At 36.8% G+C, this 21,110-nt stretch overlaps 1 protein-coding gene across 3 annotated transcripts in view; it reads left to right on the top strand.

Annotated features, from left to right (window-relative positions):
* Positions 1-21,110, top strand: part of LOC108751475 (carbonic anhydrase-related protein 10) — a 167,191-nt gene that overhangs the window by 111,307 nt on the left and 34,774 nt on the right. For all 3 annotated transcript variants that reach the window (XM_018491708.1, XM_018491707.1, XM_018491706.1), the window contains exon 4: positions 8,910-9,101. In XM_018491708.1, coding sequence (XP_018347210.1) covers positions 8,910-9,101 — 192 coding nt within the window. The remainder of the gene's footprint in view (positions 1-8,909; positions 9,102-21,110) is intronic.

The raw sequence follows: 21,110 nt of genomic DNA, 5'->3' as shown, positions 1-21,110 counted from the left end.
TATGCGTATTGCAATCGAGTTGCTTTGCTCGTAAGATCGATGTGTATAACATATATATGTACATATATATAAATAGCTGCGTTTTATAATTAAAATAAGTCAGAATAAAATTATAACAGTATATGATAATTATTTTAATTATTTGAAGCCTGGTGCACATTATCTCGAATAAAATGAAGTATAAATGGCATCGCAGCTAGAAAAATAAATGCAGTACACGTTAATGAAATTTCATAATTACACAATGTAACTCGATTCACGTACTGAATAAATATATGATTCTGTTTAACGTTAAATATAACAGCAATTTTCATTTTACATAATTGTATAGCTTTTATTATAATATGCATGCTAAAATTTTATATTTACCGGAATTCTTATTTTGCAAAATGGAAGAGAACTGTTACATTATATGACAATTTCCATTACATTATATCACAATTTGTGAAACAGATACAAATATAAAATTATATCTTTTTGCTTTTATAAAAGATAAAGTTATGTGTAGCGATTGACTTAACATCGAAGCGTTATATAAACTGGATAAAATTTCCACCAAATTATTAAGCCGATATTTTAACCAAAATTAATACAGGTATTAAATTAAACTTAAAACGCTGGAAATGATTCATTTGCTTCGAAACACCTTGCGAAAAGCAAGGATAAAATCGGGTTGGTTACCGTAAAAGTATTCCCAGAGCTGTCACGTGATAGTAATGGATTTGGAATTCACCGGCGAGAGCTGCTCCACTTTCTCGCTGTCCATTTTTCACTGGCCGAGTTCGTTGATTCGATAATAAAGCCATTAATTACGAGGCCACCTATTTAACGCTGATTTCCGCTCCATCAGTGAGGATGCCTCCAAGAGCCACGGGGAACGTTAATTTACCATTAAGGAAACATTTATTCATCATACCACTCGTCTGCAGCTCGAAGCTGTACTCGGCTCGATTTGATGATAATAACTTTTAATAATTTTTCAGCGGAATGAAGACATCCAGATATGAAAATTTTAGAAAATCATACGAAAAAATCGTGTAATTGAGGGAAACATCTATTATTTTTTTCATTAGAGATGATATATTATATTTCTTACATACATATTCGTTATTTTGAATTTTCGCCTATTTGCATGTACTACAAGTGACTCATGCATGTAGTATGAGCGCATTGAAGAATATATTGAGGGCTCGAAAACCGTTTATAAATGCATGAACGGAAAGTCTCTGTGAACTTTCGATATAAAAGAAGTATGAACTTTCGATGTAGAATGGAAGAACTTGTAACGCGCGCGTTGCTCGATTTACATCTCCATTTATATTCTCATTCATATTTTTTTTGCTTTCGGAATACAACTCTATAATTCGAATTTTACTGAGAGAATAAAAAAGAGTAGTGAAAATTATACGTGCGAGTATATTGTGGGATTTCGACGGAAGAGAAAAATGAAACACGCATATTACTTGCTTAAAATATCACACTCTATTATTCATGTATAAAAATAACGTGCGCTATTTTTTAATACATATTTTTCAAATAGCTTTTCTGGTTTGCTTTATAAAATTATATGTATTTTGTATGAAAAAATATCTCGATAAAACAAACTTTTTTTTTTACAAAATCTAACATTTGTTCTGCTGTTTCTTTATTATGGCTTTCATTTCTATCAATTAACTCATCTCACTTTCGTTCAATATATCACTTTATTTACTGTTAAATTTTTAGTATTTGTGTCAATAATTACATGATACCATAATTACTGATATTAGTAATAATTATCTATATTTATGATTATGTTTAAAAAAAAAATAGTTGGCACCGAGGATGATTATAAATTATAGTTATTATTTATAGTTAAATTGTGTTAAACGCAACTATTTTAGTTAACAATAACCATAATTTATATAGTCATTTTCGTCACCTATATACATATTTTGCTAGAAAAATAAATATGATTATTATTACTAGCATTATAGAGTATTATAATAATTATAATTACGATACCATGAAATTACAGTCACAAGTATCAAAAAATTTTCCGTCAGTGTTCAATTCTGTCGATCTGTGTGCTATAAACGTAACGTTTTTACCAAGATATTTCTATCGCGGCACCGAAGCGTTATATGGTCACCTCTTTCCTCTCATGTTCAATGTGCTCCCACTATTTTCCACGGGACATGCACCGCGCACTGGCATGGGCCGCGGTCTCGGGGCGTTATTCCTCAGAAAAGCGAACATGAAAAATGCCCGACTACCGTGACAATGTCCTCTCTCGGATACGGCATTGGATACGGGTTTTCGTATAGCAGATGGATAAGAGTCTCGCCGCCGTATTTCGCTAGTCTCTCCATGCGAGACGCTGACCGAAAACCCCCGCGCGACGATATTGCTCGCGAAGGGACACAATAAATACGGCGCGATCGTGACAATAACTCTTTTGTACCAGATGCAAGCGACCAGAACTGGCTTGCGACGAAGGTATTATTGCGACGTCGGTGTCTGTCAATGTTGGCTCCTTTTATCGCGTTTCGTTGCGCCTCGGCGTGAGGTAAAAGAGCGTCCGTATCTTTTACAATCTTTATCGCTTCAATAAATGTCGCTTAAAATATAACGATAAATATCAAACGTTTCGCTTTGCGTGTAAAACGATGCAGCAGGTTAATAGAAAATTTGCGGAAGACGAGTTCGATGTGCTAGATATATTTGTTTAACCGATGAATTTCGCGCAACTTTTCTACTTCCCTTTTTCTTGGCTTCACGTTATTCTACGCGTTTTGCTTATTTCTTCGCGACTTTACCAACGTCGTGGCTTCGCTTTTACATTATTCTATATATGCGTTTCGCTTATTTCTTCAACTTTATCAGTGCAGCGTCCTGGCTTATTTGTTCGTGCTATGCGTTATTCAGCGCAAGCACCAGCTATTTTGTCTACCCATCCTATTCTCGCGGAAGTCGTAGATGTGATACCTATTTCGCTTCCTGTTCCTGTTTCCTCTCGTTCACGGAAGAAAAGAGAAAGGGAGAAAAGTGCGCATTCTTCGACTTCGCCGAGCGCAGAGACCGAGACCACAAAGTGGTCTTCCGCGGAAATGCACGTGAAAAGATTTAAACGCGCTCTCGAGGTATCGTTTGCCCCGTCTTGTCACCGTTATCGTTTCCTTCTCACCCTACGCGATCTCGTTTCCATTGCTTCCTCTTGTTACGCCCTCATCGTAGAGTCAATCTTTTCCACGTCGCCGTCAGTAGCCGTGTTTCTCATGAGCTGTGCGCGAGCTACGTCACCGGATGCATTCCACCGGGCTTTGAAATGAGCCACGAACGGGACTCTTCATTGTTTATCTACCCTCCAGCAAGCGGCTTCCTCCCTTCGTGTGCGCGCAATGAGAGAAGCGCTAGAGAGAGTTCTCTCAAGTATCCTCTCCTGCCTCTTGCCGCGCTGTTAACCGCGTCGACGCCGCGCCGACCCTCGCCTCTTTCATTGAAACAAGCGGCGTGAAACCGCCGAGAAATCACACGCGGCGGCAAGCACGTAGAGGGCGCAAAGTTTTTTCGAAAGTTTCACTTCAAGCGGGAATCAGAGGGGTTCGGAGAAAAAGGATTGAGTTAGCAGCGAGATAAAATGAAGAAATTAAAGTGAAAGAAGAAACAAATATATATATTTATATATATATATATCTTTGATTAAAAAAAGTTATACCTGGTCTAAACTTTGCAATCGTTCTCTTGATAACAATGGTAGATACAGCCTCGACACATAGGATACTTACTTTTTCGTAAGTCTCTGTCGGGAGGAATCGAAATAATCCTATAGCCGTGTATTGTCGTATTTGTCATCGTTTTCGAGATAATGGCTCTTATGTCTAAACTTAGGTGTGTATGACTTTCTTTGTCAAAGATTGTATATAATTTTGAAGAATCTTTTTCGTAGAGAATACGAATCTTTTAGTTTTTGGCAGGGATGAGATTCGGGCTCGACCCTTGATTTGTACGAAGCGTATGGAGTGGCGAGAGCGAAGCTGGACTTTGTGCGACGGAAACCGCACTGTGACGTCACACCTGGTCTCGCCTGGTCCCGCTATTTAAACGTGGTCTCGAGCCGTTTCATAGTCGACGCCAACCGACCAACCGACCGACCAACCCCCGTTGGTACGACGAAGTCGTGCGAAACCGGGGAAGGGGACCTCGTGAATTTATACGCCGTTTAACCCGGTTAAAACTTTGGCACTTAAATTAAACAATAGAACGAACCGCGCGCCCGGGCACCTCCTGGAGTCGAACGTACGTCTTCGGCTCAGCGGAGCTTGTTCCAGCCGTTTCATCTCTCTGTCCCTCTTCCAGTCCTTCTCGCTTTCTCTCAGAGCCCGTTCGTATGGCCAGTCCGCGAAAATGTCTATAGATCGTTTCAAGTACGGTAGAAGACGTAGATACGGTAGAGATACCATAATTTCGCTATAGAAACTTACGTTTCCGGTGAAACCTAATTCCCCTCGGTCAATTTCTATCCGGATCTTCTCGCTATTGTCCCATCTGCTGCAATTCGGTGATATAATGAAATGGATTTTGCCGTTTAATTGTCGATATTTTATTCCAAGATCATAAATTGTCAGATTTTTGTATGAATCGATATAATGTATTAAAATACGCTGAGAGAGAAAAGTCTTCGATATTTGTGACTACAATTGCATGGTAAAATAATGATTAATTATAGTGAATATAATTATTCTCAAATTTTCATTTAATATTTATGTGGTAGTAATAACTAAAAAATATGTTAAGAAAAAAACTGACGATTTTCAAGCAGTGTATGTGAGACTTATTAATAGCACATTATTTGCACGATTCAAACAATTATAAGTACATATAATTGTTCTAAAAATAGCTATAAATTATAGTTAAATTATGGTAATTCCAACAATTTTTTTTCTCTCAATGTAAAACAGTAAAAGGTCTTACACTGAAAAGAATTAGTTGAATTAACTTAAATTATGTATACAGTAATCAAACTATTTATTTATCATATTAATTCAACCATGCTCTTTTCCCTTGTAATTATAATAATCGAGTATTTGGATATTATTACGTATGCATTAATCAAACTCTAACCGATATTATACCTAAAGGTTGCCTACATCAAAATATTTGATTTTAGTCATCAGAAATTCTGTTTACTTATATCAAAGCTTAATCAAACATATCTTGTTAATTCAACCGTGACTGTTTCTTCCATGTATGATTATTTAAAGCACATATCAATCATAAATATTTTAGTAATTTATTTAACAACAATATAGTTAAATAATTGGCTCGCATTGTTTCACAAATTGAAGTTATAGTTAATTCTAATTATACTGAAGAAATTTTAATTAATCACAACGAATTATATCTAATGAATTGTAAATAATTATAATGAAGAAATTTTAAGAGATTTTAAAATAATCTAGCAAGTAACGAAAGTAATTTAGAAATTTTAGTATATTCCGTATATCGGTGTTACTTGCCTGTAATTTTATTGCAACAAGTGATCGAGTAGATTTCGGTTGAAACGGCATCAGGCCTTTACGAGCTACTTCTATCTCTGGCGCACACTAAAGCCGCTGCTAACGGCCCGTCGATACCATAGTACGTTTCTTCGCACGAACAATTCCCTCGCGAAACTAGCGAATTGTATGTGTATACCCCCGGACTTGCTATAATCGAAGCTGTAACGAGCGCGTTCTCTTACGTCGCGCCGGAATTGCCAATTCCCGGACGTGCCTCTGTGGTCGGCGCAGCTATAATTGAAGCGGCACGTTTCGATAAACCCGATCGTAGAATACGGTGTAAGAAACTGTCGCGGCGCATGAAACGACCTTAACTGTTCTATAAACAGAGCGGATTGTTAGTTAACTGTGCGGGAAAGAGGCACGCGAGAGCGAGGCGAGCTTTTCGCATTCCGAGTACAGGGGGAGGGGTAGCGGGGGAGGGGGATGAACGTACGTGAGTCGCGTGCGAGGCGATTCCGATGGTCGCTCGATTCGTGTTAATTACCGGACAATGTTGGACTCCGTAACCGGCTTTTGGAGGTCTTTCGTGGCATTTCCACTAATCCTCCGACTACCTTGATTTCCTTCGTTTCACGCGGAAGCACAATTCTGCTGGTTGGTGTACACGGAAAGAACACGGTTTTGCTGAAATATCTAAAAATTCTGCTAAATACAGATCTGAAAATAATCTCTTGAATCAACAAAATAATTATGCGGATGTGGTTAGATGATTATACAATTCGTATTATGAAGTTTTAAATTGTATTCAGACAGCACGCAATATGTTTAGATGATGTTTTTACGACGTCTTTTAGATATCTTTTAGACATAAATGTCATCCAAAAGATACCTTTATGATGCCTCTATGACGTCTTTTAGTCATTTGTCCGGGTAGATAAAAAGACTTTTCAACCTTCTTCTGTCAGTTTCCAGGAAGAGATTCACTTGCATTCTGTACTTCAAGCACGACGCTTTTTTTTAGAGCTTACGCAGAGAAAAATGTTCCGGTTAACGGAAAGACCCAATCACCGTCCGACCAGGCATTGTTCGTTTCTACTGCGGCCTTCGATCACGAATAAAGATCGCAGTGGGAGAGCTCGAGGTGCCAAATATAACGCCTGTCAGCTTTCGTACACTGTGCAACTTAATCCATTTTTCATAGTTCCCGAATTCCTGGAGCGTAATCGCGAAATTGCAGTCCGTATGGAAAACGGATTTAACGAGTTTCGGCAATCTCGTAAACACTCCATGGGAACCAGACTTTACATCAAGAGTCTAGCGCGCTCTTAACTAAGCACTCCCCTCCACTCCTTTCAACCCTTTCCTGCGAAACTCGATTATTCTCATGATTTCTCCCAACCGGCGTTCCTATTACCTGAAAAAGGAAGTTGTCGGTAGAGTCGGTATTAATCGTGAAACATCGCCGCGCCGCGAAGTCGATGAACTTTAAGAAGATTTGGCACCACGCGCTTCTTATATCTCGACGTCTCTCCCACCTACTTTCCCGTCGACCGCCATTACCCAACATCGCTCGTGAATTCTGCAGCTCCTGTGGGAACAAAATGGGAGTGGATTCTACGGCAGCCGGCCAGAAAGCGCAATGACGATTGTTCGGATCGAGGCGAACGACTTTGCGGAACGACCGACGAGAGGGGTAGCTTCACAAGACGGGGGCGTAAGGATGGAAGATGATCCACTCCCGGCCGAACTTTGAGTTTCGTTGAAAGAAGGGCGGCTTTTGTGTGCCCATTCGAAATCGCGCGGAACTACCGTGTTCCGCTGTGAGTCTTCCTTCCGGTCTCTCACTGAGTCTCCTTCCATTGATCCCAAGTTCGGAGACGGTGGTACCAGAGAAAAAGGAACTCGAGCGAACGAAAAAGACGAGGGGGACGGACGAATAATTCTTGGCGACTGGAGGGTGGAAATCTATCGCGAAATAATGAATTATGCACCATTGACTCTCCTCTACGCGTCGGCGAAAAGCCGTCGCGCCGCCTGTTCATGTTCATTTCTCTCTGTCATCGTAAGGAGAGTCGCCACTCTTCCATATCTTAATGAATTTGGGAGGAAACAGCGATGAGGAAGTGAGAGAGTAACAATCGATGTGGGATTAATTAAATTTAGAGAGAATTATGCGTTCATTGAAATATGCGATACAAAATTATTGTAACTTGTACATTGTAAAAAAAAGTTACATGTAAAATTACAACAATTTTCCGTTTCTAAATATAAAGTATATATTTACAGACACAACAGTACTAATTTTTTTCAAACGCACAATTTTATATATTTATGAATTATATCATTTTTGCTATAAATTATATAATTTTTACACGTATTTATTTAATTTATATATATATATTTTTTTTATAATATAATTTATCGTACCTAAATGATTTGTCATTTTATTAAATTTGTTCTAAAAAGTGATAAAAGATTAAAAAATATTTTTACATGTAACGAAATATTGGCTTTAGTTTCTGTAGGAGTCAGCTTTTATTGAGTACAAGATATCTTAGAAAGATTCTATATTAATGTAGTAAGTTTTGCGAGAAAGAGATGGAGAGGGAAAGAATCGTTGTGCGCGGAAGACAAGAAGGATTGGAGTAGGGAAAGGAGGTCAAAGGGGCCAAAAATCTATTGCAAAATAATAAGTTATCTCCGGACGACTTTTGCCGACGTGTCTTCCGCGGGTGGCTTCTCCCCGAGGTTACCTCATTATTTCTAACTGATAACGCCATAATTCAGGTTCTCGGCGACGTACAAGAAAATGGACTTCTCCGGCCTCGTCTTGCACTTTGCCGGAGCTCCTGTGCGACATGGCACCGTGTCTGGTTTTGCTATTCCATCCAATTAAATGCCTAATCAATTATCCCGCGGACGACGAGTTGCCGCCCTTTCTTGTAGACATCTTTGCAACCGCGCTCTTATGCAACTCATTACGATAAGGCATGCGAATCTCTCATTGTTTGCAATTCTCGTTCTAAAGTGCATCAGATTAGTGTTAAAAATTCTTTACATTATCACCAACAAAAGTCTGGTAAAAAGATTTATTTAAAATGAATTTATACCGAAACTATATGTAGCCTATGATATATGACCTTATAATTTGTAAATTTAACGACTTGTTTTTTTTAAATATTATTTAAACTTAAAAGTTTTTTTATTTAATTTTTCCAATAATATTTATAACAATTTAAACATTTACTGTCACTTTGTTATTACTCAAGAGGATACGAATTAATTTTCTGCATAACGAACTTTCTTTTCATTTGCAATATCAATCAATTAATGCAATTAGACTGCTGTCTGAATCTATTTAATATTGCATTCTGTTGACCAAGTTTGTTATTGATACTAACAAACTACAATCAATTTTGCTTTCAGATTTCCGGACACTTACATAATACTGGGCAATTCCTGGTATTCAGAGCAGACAGGGAAGCGAAGATACGAGTCAATATAACGGGTGGCCCTCTCGCTTATCACTATCAGTTTGAAGAAATATATATTCACTATGGGATGGACGATGGTCATGGTTCCGAGCATCGTATTAATAACTATGCTTTTCCCGCTGAAGTGAGTAGAATAAACAATATCAAAAGTATTCTGGCTACGTAGTATCATATTTTAATTGTACTTGAATTAGTAACAGTCAATTATATATCGCGATATCGTTGTGCCCAATAAAATCGTAAACAAAATCTATATTTTAATGAAAGCGAAGTAATTGCATAATTAAATATGCTGATTAATTTTAATAGAAAAACTGTACATTTTAATTTGGAAAGAGTGATGGCAAATTTTGCCTATTTTTTGGATCTTAAATTCCAAACTTTTTTATGGCAAATATAATAGTACTATTGGATGAAACATTAATCCCAGTAAAATTTCAAGATGAGCATAGGCACGGTTCCGGAGATACAAGGGGGTGAAAGCACCCCGATCTGTGGGAGGCAAGGGGGCTGACATTAAAAAAGCACCCCGATCTGTGAGAGGCGGCGTCAAGTGTCACTTCAACTCCATCTATCTCGGGGAATTTTCATGCTAGACGAAAACTAACGTCATATTTGAATCTGGCGTAAAAAAATCTATAAGAAACAATATGTTTCACTTTGTTAAATATATATTTTATTCCTTGGTATGTGGACATTTGAAGAGTTTCGTTTACTTTCATAGGTTGTGAGAAACCATCACTTTCATCCTTTCATATCTCCGGAACCGTGCCTATGCTCGTCTTAAAATTTCTCTAGGATTAATGTTACATCATATAGTATATACTATTTGGCATATCAAAAAGTTTGAAATTCGAGGTTCAAAAATGAGCGAAAAAACAGTCTTTCTGCCGTCACTCTTTTGTTAAATTTTTGTATTCATAAATATAAAATTGAATGACTTTTTGTAGCAATCCCATAGATGTCCATTACATTTTTTGCAAAGCTGAATACACGCAGGTTATTCCTGACGTTAATCCTTAATGAGAAAGGGATTAAAGAAGCTAATAAGTGAAAGAGAAAGTATTTTTACTAGATAATTGAATCGCAGATTTGCGATGCCTTTAAAAGTGCTTGCATATTTTAACAGATAGATGCAATTCACAAAGAGAGAATCTATTTCGGAAATCGAATCAGGTCGAATGTTATGTTAATTATAAATCAATGCACTTTTCAGTACCCGCATCGCTCATAATGAATTCTTTTTTCCTTTTGGAGAAGCCATTATAGTAGAGTTGTGTGAGGCAGAAATCGAAATTAATTTCAAAATTGATACGTAAAATGCGTTTTAAGTAATCGTTACATCGAAACAGCTGATTGCTAATTTATGCTTTGAAATGATTCACATTCAATTGATTTTGAAATCAGTGTCCTTATCCAATTTGCAATAATGAAAAATTTGATATCGAAGTTAATATAAATATCCGCTTTTAGCACATTAACTATTGAAAAACAATTGATTCTCCAGAGTTAATGTGCGCTTTCCAATTTAATAAATTTTTCAAGTTTTCGCAAGTTAAATTTTATCGCCTAAAGTTTATACTTTCTTGGAAGTTCTGTATCTCATCTAGCAAGAACGTTCATTTAAGAAGTAATTGGTAGAATATCATTAAAGATGTTACAAGAATATATTGAATTTCATAAGAAATAAGTATACTTTGCGACAAAGTTGGTAAAGCAGAAATATTTTTAAGATTTGAGAGACATTCATAAGTTCGCGCAATTATCTACGTTATTAACTAATTATATAGTTTATCCTATGGCAGTATGTACAAGTAAAACGATACTTACATGCTGCAATCCCAGGATTTTCAGTTCCGGTAGCCACAAACGCGCGGTACAGACAATCATGAAATTCTAATCATACCATTATCCTAGCAATCGCTTTACAAAGCGACAAATAATTAGAATTATCATGTAATTTGCAGTTTGCCAATTAATTATAACCGCAATGCAGTCGGCGACCGCGTCTGTGACACGGGCACGCGGCGCTCACGGCCCTCTCGTAAAACTTTACATATTGGCGTACGTGATTTTATTCGCGAATAAACTGTACGTAGAATCATTGCCGTAAAATGAGAGCGGAGGATGACCCGGGAATGACGATATAATTAATTGAAATTAATTACGTGCCGGCATCGTAACGAGACAAATTAAACATTCGATAAACGGGACATGCCGGCGGCCCAATTAACTGTGACCCATTTATTTCTCTCGGAAGCAACTCATTCAGTCTTCCATCTTTCCAATCCAATTTTCTTAAATCCATAAAATGATAGCCCAATCAGCCATTATTTATACAATAAAATAATAGCGCAGTCAGCCATTATTTATACGATAAGTTCCTAAAAGCGGATGATGACTTTATTACTATCTTTGTCTCTTTGAGATTGCAACCTTATATTATAATACATTTTCACGTTCTGCTAACTTTTCTAGATACAATTGTTATAAATGAAATCGTAAAAGATCCATTTAAAAATTTCTAAAATCCGCTTTGTGAAAAAATCGATATATGAAGAAAATAAGCGCGACATCGGATGATAAAAAATAGAAGCCAACCCGATATTCTTTGAAAGATAAATTGCGATGGAAAAATTCGCGGCGGGATGCAGCCGAACGGATTCCACACGAGCGCGGTATTACCAAGTCTGCTAAAAAATTAAACTTCCGAAAGCGCGCGAGCGCGGTTAAATCGGCGGAAATGCAATATCGATTAGCACTTCTCGTAAATACAGATCGAAGGATACTTTCCTATCCCTTTTTTCTTAATGACTAAAAAGGGCAGATTAATGAATCCGCGCAACCAGAGGTAATTATTGAGAATCGATAATCAAGAAGTCTAAATGCATTTGTAAGATGTCGAATCGATGATACGACTAATACACGGATTTCTCATTTACTAAAACTCGGTGTACGTAAAATTCAATATACCAATAATAATCAACTTCCTGGTCGCAAAATCCCCTCAGACAGCGGTAATGAGTTACAAACATTAATGGTAATTTAATTTAAATACTGCAGACACTGTTACATAAACGAGCTTCTAAGTCGTAATAAATCGTTTATTTACAGTATACTACATATATTGAATTTAAAAAAATGACTTATAAAAATTTATTTATTTATGTATTAAAATATGTCATTTATTTAATTAATTTCAAATAGAAAATTAATCTATGCGTAATTGTTTGCATTAATTGGAAATTGTAAAATTCATTTAAAAATATTATTACATTGGAAAGAGTCTAGTTGCAAATTTTTTGGTTGAATCTATTATAATTTTAGTTGAGTTAATCAAAATTCTGATTGATATGTTTATTTTCAATCAGAAATCTTTCTTGGTATAGGCATCAAGAATCACTTTGGTCAAATAAGATTTTTTTCGCTTATTTTTGTTATTCATATTAGTAAATTTTTTCCATTTATTATTATTATTTACTTTTACTTTACATTAATGATTAATTTTATTTAAAACCAGATACAATCTTGCTTATTGATGCATTTTACGTAGAATTCAATTTGCGGAAATCCTGATAAAAGTAGCTTTTTATGAAATACATAAATGTATAAATGAAATAAATAAAAATAGAAGCACAAATAAAATAAATCTTTATGAAATATAAACCATTTATTAAATAATTTTCAAGAGAAATGTTTTTCTAATATTTTTTATTGACGAAAATAATATTACGATAGAATAATTTTTAAGATTCTTTCTCGAGCTACTTCATAACATCGATAAAGCTATCTTTATTTAGAGATAAAACCTATTTTTCCAATTCGTTTCAAAAGCATGATATATAAGATATACGAGGAAAAATTCAGGGAATATCGATCTCATATATTCTTCCGAATGTGTGCATGTGATATCAGGCGCGATACGTGAATGGAAGAATGTTGAATACCATCTAGTTCAAGACACGAGGAATTTAGATATGCAGTTTCCGAGTTTTAGAAGTGTATTTTTATTTCGACGTGCACAGGCATCCGAATACATGGTTTCCATCTTGATATGCGGAGCATAGATTTTCCAACAAATCGCGCGCTAAAGAAAAAGCACGCGATGTATAATAGAATACGTACGTGTAAATTGTATTTTTTCCCTTTCTTTTCCGTATCTATTAAAATTCGATATGATTTAGTGCGCTACAGGGAGAGAAGGGTTACGAATGCATTGCTGTTTTGCAAGACAACCAGGAAAAGCATCAAATATGGCTGGCCATTATATCCTTGCGTCCCCGGTGAGGAACGGGCTTTCAATGGCGTCGTGAATCAAAGCTAGTCATTTACCATCGCACGGTCCACCACCCCCCTCATCTAGCTTACGCCGCTCTTCTATATAGAACACCGACTATGCGACAGCACATGTGAATTAATTTGATAGCTGCAAGAAGAGTAGATCCCGTGTACTTTTCCGTTTGCCGAATCGATCTCAACTGAAGAAGGTTTGTCATTAAGTAAAGAAAAAGACGTCAAAATTATATTAAAAAAAAAGGATTATTTTTATAAGATAATTTTTATGAGGTAAAATACAAAAGAATATGAGGGACTCTTGGAGAGGGAGAATCTTATTTTATCGCACATAAATTTTCGTAAAATTATTTTGTGCCAAATGCAGGATATTTTTTAATTAAATAATAATGCATTCAAACATTTTACTTCCGGAGAATTTCAGGAGCCCTGGAGGTAGTCTGGAAAGGTGCGAATGTTAGGTAGATAAATATAACAGACGATAATCGCACGGTGTATGACATTATAGTCAATAAAGAGAGCATAGCATGTTTATTGATCATTAATTCAGTACTCCCAGCGGGGAAAGCAAACACAATTACATTCGGCATCGGTACCCACGGTATATTATGCTAGGTACTGTACCATATAATACCGTGTGTTCAATAGATGTTTGTGTATTTGATGACAAAAGTTGTTCGCTCAATTTCGAAAGAGATCGCTTTCATTGAAACACCGGTACATACGGACCGTACCGTAAAATTAAATATCAAATCGCGATCTCTAATTGTCGTCCCTTGCGATTATAAAATTGAAATTCTAATAATATGCCAATGTAACTCCGCCGAGAATTATACGAGCTCATTTTTTTTACAGCTGGACTAATTTACATTTCGGTACTTGAAGTGAAATAGGTGTATGTTTAAAAATTTGGTGAAAGGAGGAAGGAAAGTTTTAGTTCAGTGCAGGAATAAAGAATAAATTCCAGATATCCATATAGATACATTTTTTTTTATTAGAAGTACTTACTTTTTAGCTCTTCCACACTAAGAGAAAAGTTGCTGTTGCAAAAAAAAAAAATATTAGTTGATTCAACTAAATTCGGTGGTCACGGGCTATCAGACAAATATTTGTTAATTAAAACAAACAACATGACATGACTCATGTATATTTTAACTTAAATATATAAATACTTGAATCAAATAATTATTACGAATTAAATTTAGTCAAGTTAAATAGGTATATAAATAGGATTTGGAATTTGATGAAAACGCGAGAGGAAAAGTTCGAGTGCAGAAATAAAAGACAAACTTTATATCCATGTAGATTAGTTTTTTATCAGACATTTTATTCTTTAGCTCGTTCGCATTATTGCAAAGAAATAAACATTTTTTATTGATGATCCATCAGACAGAGCTAACAGTCCCGTGCGCGGCTACGTGCGCTGCACAAGCACGTTGCACGATTTGCATTCAAATGTAACAGTGGTGTCGTTAGCGGCAACGGCGCGTTAAAAAGCTGGGCGATTAATCAGCGGCGGTGAAGGGCTCCGTATAGTTCCCTGGCGTCAAAGGGATGCGAATAATTCAAGCTGCAGCGGCGGCATCTTGGCCGCGTAAACACTTGACGGCAGGGTACGCTGAATCACGGCTCTAGGCGTCGGCAGCGTGCATAATGAAATCTGCATTAATACGTGTGCCCGGAAAGCCCAGGGGGAGGGAGAGACTGGCGGTCATGTACGCCAAGCGGGGGCGGGTTGGCGGTTTGGTACGGCGGTTAGCGACTGGGGAACTGAACGTTGGTTTGGGGAGGAAGGCCCGGTCTGAAAGCCCTAGCCCAGGAGGACAAGGGGATTCCAAGAGCCACGACACTCGAGCGAGTCTGACCCATTACCAGCGTGTTTGAGGGACGAGCCGCTTTGATGCCGAAAGCCTACTCGAGGAGCAGCTGATGGAGTGCCTCGAGTACGCGCTCCTCGAATAGGGTCTCCGTCTCTCTGTCCCTCTCGCGCGTCGCGAAACGGATGTCCAACGCGAGTACCACTATCCACTCGGCCGACAGGGCCCTGTCGAGACCGTTCGCGAATTTATGGCCGTGCCCGGCCAAATTGGGCGAGACCGCGCGCGTTCCGTGTTATTGTTCGCCATCGATCACGTAAGAAACGTCGGCGCGATTTTACTCAATACGTATCTTTGAGATCGAGTTAGAAGGGATTTACTCAGGAAATGCGATGTGGAACGAATATAGATCAATCCATTAGATCTGAGCTTGAAAATAATTTATATACGAAGAGAGTGATTTTGCTGAAGTATTTAAAAATTTATGCTATAAGCAATTTCGTAGCAAGGAAAATTTTGCAAGTTACGTTCGGTTTTTATACTAGCTAAAATTTCAAGCTCCGCTTGATGAAGAAAATAATTAAAACTTTACTGCACCGATAATTTGCTAATTAAAAGTTTCCTATTTTAATTAAATTAGATCTATTTACATACACGTAAATGATAAAATGCTATCTTACCATTTTTGTTTTTCTTTCAGATAAATGTTTATCTTTAAAAAGAAAATGTCGAAAGATCTTAGTGTCGCACTTGTATGCTACTAATTTTTTTTTGATTTATTATTTTATTTTCCGCGATTTCAATTTAAGCACTCGACCGATTAATTTTGGCACCAAAACCGAAACAGAACGGTGGCAGTGCAAATGCGACGTAGGATACCGAGGGTCCTTTTGATAGGAACGGCACGCTGACAGCCGGTATACCCGCTAATGGTCAAACAACGTGGCACGGGATTCGAGTGCTATGATTATGCCACCAGAGCGTACACAAATTGACAGGCATAATTGGTTTAATTTCTGCATGGCGTCCAGCCCATGGAACGCGGCCGTTCGGAATTGTCTGGAAGGATGCTAATACCTTAGCCACCCTTCGTTATCGATGCACTTCATCACGCAAATGGATCCTGCAAAGATGACAAAATTTCCTTAAACGTTAGCTTACATTTAGTGTTTATTTACTAATGATCGTCTTAACATCTATTATTAATTAGCAATTAAACGGAGATTCTTAGTAGATATCTTCTTAATAGAAGAAGATCGCCGATATTAACATACTACCTTGTTTTTGGACAATATTTCGTAAACAAAAGTTGAAAGTCAAGCTTTAGGAAAATAAATACAATCTAAAAAGTGTTTTTTTATCAGATAATATAGCAGTTTTTACAATACTTTATACAATTTTGCAATAATTGAACTAAGATAAATAAAAATTAGTATCTGACAAAGTGGGCTCCAAAACTGACACAGTAGGCAGTAATGTTATATATTCTTTTTTTTTTTCACAGGAGGTTACCTTTACAAAATACTTACAAGTAAATGTATACAAAATTTTCTAGAATCTTTTCATTTACTTCTACATAAAACATTTTTCATTCATTTATGTGCATACTTTATGTTGTTTAAAAAAAACAGATCATATTGTTATCAATATTAATAAAGTGCAGTAGTTAATTTCCAAGAAATAAGGAGGTATCTCTTTAAGAAACCTATAATATGAGTATCAATGATTTTTCACTACGAAATCGCATGCATATTTTTTACGAGAAATTAAAACGATCAAACAATAGAGAATAGTAATAAACTCCATGTAATTATTTAATACGTTCGTATTATTGTAACGTTATATTTATACCATATATTTCACGGTAACTTTTAGGAATTTTCCTTCAATCTGTTAATTTTTCAGCTTTGTCAGTAAGTTTACAGCGAAACTCTTTTTAGGGAAATGTGACTGCGGGTCACGAGCGCGTGCTAAACGTATGGCGAAATAAAGGGAAATCCGAAATGGTAGCGTATATTCATTTAATTATTCGGTGCAGAGCTTTAACCAGTCGAGAGGCCCTAGCGCGCGTTTCCGTAATTGTAGTGGTCGTTTATAGTTGAACGACCCTCGTCGCGTCGCGATTGTGTGTTGTCACGAGCACCACCCTTACTTCCGGTTTGTACTAAAAGGTCACCGGCGCTCCGGGGCCGAAGAGGGAGAGCGGTGCTCTCTCGGCTTTTTTTTTCTCCCCACACATAAAGCCCTCCATCGTTCCTGTCATCGTGACTCTCGGCGGGATGCCGCATCTCGACGTATACTTTGAACGTCATTAAAATTTTACAACGGCCTGTGTTGCGTGTATACCGAGAGCGGGCATTTCTAACTCCGATGAATAAATTAATAATCGTGATATTGATCCGACTTAATTGGATCGCGGAATGATGTAACGAACGCTTGCTCCACTTCGGAAACTTATTAATTAATTTTGTGTTTACACTACATCATTATATACATGTATATAATTTTTTTTAACCGGAACTACGCGGTAATACCTCGCGAACACACACGCGAATGTGTACGTTATTTGCCTTTTAATAAAATATCCGCAGCTCTCTCGAAATGTGATAATTGATTTAATTGAAACGAAAACCGCTGGCGGTAATCGACGGTGACTGCCAGCCATTGTTGTAAGTGTTATAAATATAATATTTGAAATGATGGGGGAAATTGGAATATGTATTGCAGAAAACCGTTTTTCTTCCTCATGTTGACGTGGACTGACGTGAAAATGCGATAGCCGAAAGCCCTGGACAAACAGAGATAGACGATAATCCGCGCGTCGCAAAGAAAGGCTTTTTACACGCCGTTCCACGGGGTTAACCATATTAACGACGCTAAAACGTAATTAGCAATAATTTGAAAGTATAATCCGTCGCATTCAATTAACTGCCGACGCGATATAACGGGCATATCCGTAAAGCAACGTAACGCTTGGACGGTAATGGAGTACTTGGCGGTTTTTCAAGCAAAATGACGCAAGACGCATCTACATATGAATAGTAGGAATTCTCAGACGGCTGTGCGCACACGTATACGCATCTACATATTAATGCACGCGTATCCCGGCGTGTATTGTCACGTCGCTGTGTCCGTATAGGGCGTATAGGTATTCGTGTCTGTGCACTCGTGGGTTAATATAGAGCCGTCGGGTGGAAGGGTCGGTGGTAAGGGGATGGCAGCGCGGCATTACAGCTGTATATCTATCACAGTAGAATAGCGCATTGTGCTAGAAATCGTGATGGCATGCCCATAGGCCGCAAGAACGCCATAAGCGCACCCCCTAATGCGTGAATTATCCTTGATGCATGTCCTCGCGAATCTGGGAAAAAGTAATGACGCACGTGAGATCGCAACGGTAATTTTTCCGTCGTACAGTCAAAACGACCAGTACATTGGTGTATCTTAGTCCTATAATCCGTACTTGCAGATTCAGTGGATATTTCCCCCATCCAGTAGTCCGCAAACATTTTTTTCAACTCGATACTTTAAAGAGAGACGGAGAAAGAGAGGGGGGAGAGAGAGAGAGAGAGAGAGAGAGAGAGAGAGAGAGAGAGAGAAATTGATTGATTGATTGATTGAGCATTTATTTTAGTTTGAGAGTAAGTCGTCTAAAAACTTTAAAACAGAGCAATTAGCAACAAAAGTGTAAAAAATTAAAGAAAACAAAAAGAAACAGAAGATATAAAATAATACAAATAAGAAAAACAGCAATAGTAAAAAGTAGCAGTGAAGATAGAGATAGAAAGAGAGAAACGCATTTTTCAAATCATCTCACTCTTTCTAAAGCGATAGTGACAATTTCATAAAAGTGCGCAGTCTGTTCCTATTACATCTGTGGTGTCAAAAAAGGGATAATTAATCTATGAAAAATATGTATTTTTGTTGATTTAAGGCAATATTTAATGAACTTCTCACTTCCTGTGAGAAGATCTTGCTTAAGAAAATGATTTGATAAATTTTATATTATTATTATTTAATTCATCCATCAAGTTATGACCGTTTTATTTATGATGTCCGATATTTCGTCTATTTCCGTTCATTTCGATCTATACGTTATCTTCTGCATTATTAAAAAATTGATTTCCGTAAATGTATAAGCGTATGGAGAAAATAAAACTTGAAAAGGAAATATTTAAACGTTTCGTTATTCTGATTTGATATGATTTTGCTACTCTTCGATCGACAATATTGAATTTTTTAATTATGACAATGCAATTACAATATGACATGCTGCTGTCCTTATTAAGTTTATCGGAGCACGAGTTTTAATCTACTTATTTTATTGGCTACGGTTTATTTGCTTACGGCTAATCGTTTGTTTCGTCCTGTTGCACGTACACTGCAATATAGGATTAAATTGTACATAATACGAAGTTTAAATCTTCTGTAATTATAATTACCATTCGGAGAATTGAAGCGAAAAATTAAGAGTCGATAAGTACACTTTATTTTCGTTGAATACTTTAATTTGTTGAACGAGGATTATATTAACAATGCATTATAATCTCCTACTCATAACAATATTCTGTTTCGAATCGAGATATTTTAATTCTATGATTGCAATTTATTTATATATCCTGACTTTATTTCATCATTTGGTTTTTGTATCAATTTAGGGAGAAAAAAAATTGATTCTAAATTTGATATTTTATAACTGTTCACCGAGCGTCCCTCATATAAACGATCTCGCCTGTCCCGAGGTGCCGATTTTTCAGTTTAGTACGTTCACCCCCTCGCGATGGCACTCGCTGATTTCACACTTGATGCACCCAACGAATGAACCGCGCGTATCGAATATTCATATCGGCCGTGACTCGCAGGGCGTTATCACACCTGCTACCAAAGTACAGGCACGGCGCTGAAAGGACGTGTATAACGCTATGAATACGAGAGCGTATCAATTAAGGGAAAAATAGATTTCTCTTTTATCTCAACGCTTATGATTTGATTTTCGTAGATCTGGATTTATCGGAAAATTTTCCTTTCTCCTTTTTTTTTTTCAACGTATGAATGTGCGGCTATAGAGAAGTGGCAGGTTAAAATAAAGTTAAATCCCAGCTGAGGTGACATTTTTCGCAATAAGCTATTTACAGGTTTTTTTGGATGATATTGTTATAAATCGACGAACAAGTAATTTAATTGTGAAATTATTTTTTACAACCTAATTGAACTTGATTGTATTTATCGTATGAATATTAAGCATCAAGACCTGCTCTGACTGAAAATGACTTTCTTCTCTCTTATTTGTGTTTAAAACAGAAGTTTATACATTCGATGTTGTTAATACAGGAACTGCTGCTTGCGAAGGCGATGGGGACTGTTTGTAATCAGATCCGGACAAAGTTTGCATACGAGACAATTTCGTGTGTCCAGTCGGGTAGCTTGCATTGCAACTGCAAGATAGCCTCGTGCAGGTCCAGGCCAATAGGTTAACTAGTGTCGTCGGATCAGTTGCTATTACTGCTATGCCGGTGTCGTATATGTACAATGTCGTATCGAATTACTGTAACATAAAATAAATCTGATATTGCATATTCAATATCAAAAGAAAATCGTACAGAACAAATAAAAGTCAAGCGCAGTTATAGTGGAGCGCAAAATTAAATCAGTTATATTTAGAGATATAAAAACTTGCATATTCGTTAAAACTAGCTATGTTCAATATGTAAACTGTAAAAAGCTTTTTAAAAACTAAGACGTGTCCAATTACTCGCGTCCTTTTTTACGTAAAATTATTTTAATGATATATATCGGAAATTGGGCGATTCCTCTCTTTACATACAACATGATAAATACGCAGTGGAATAACTTTTTGTTTCTCAACAACAGGTATTTTTTACTGGGCTTTTACATAAAAAAAAAGAATATGCTTTTAAAAAGCATCATTATTCTTCAATTTTTTAAAACTCTGCTTTGAATTTTTTATAATAAGTTTTGTGGTATAATTAATGCAGTATAAGAAATTTAAATATCTTTTTACA

The sequence above is a fragment of the Trachymyrmex septentrionalis genome, unplaced genomic scaffold (assembly GCF_001594115.1).
Source record: "Trachymyrmex septentrionalis isolate Tsep2-gDNA-1 unplaced genomic scaffold, Tsep1.0 scaffold44, whole genome shotgun sequence".
Taxonomy (NCBI): Eukaryota; Metazoa; Arthropoda; class Insecta; order Hymenoptera; family Formicidae; genus Trachymyrmex; species Trachymyrmex septentrionalis.
This window is presented reverse-complemented; position numbering and strand designations above follow the sequence as displayed.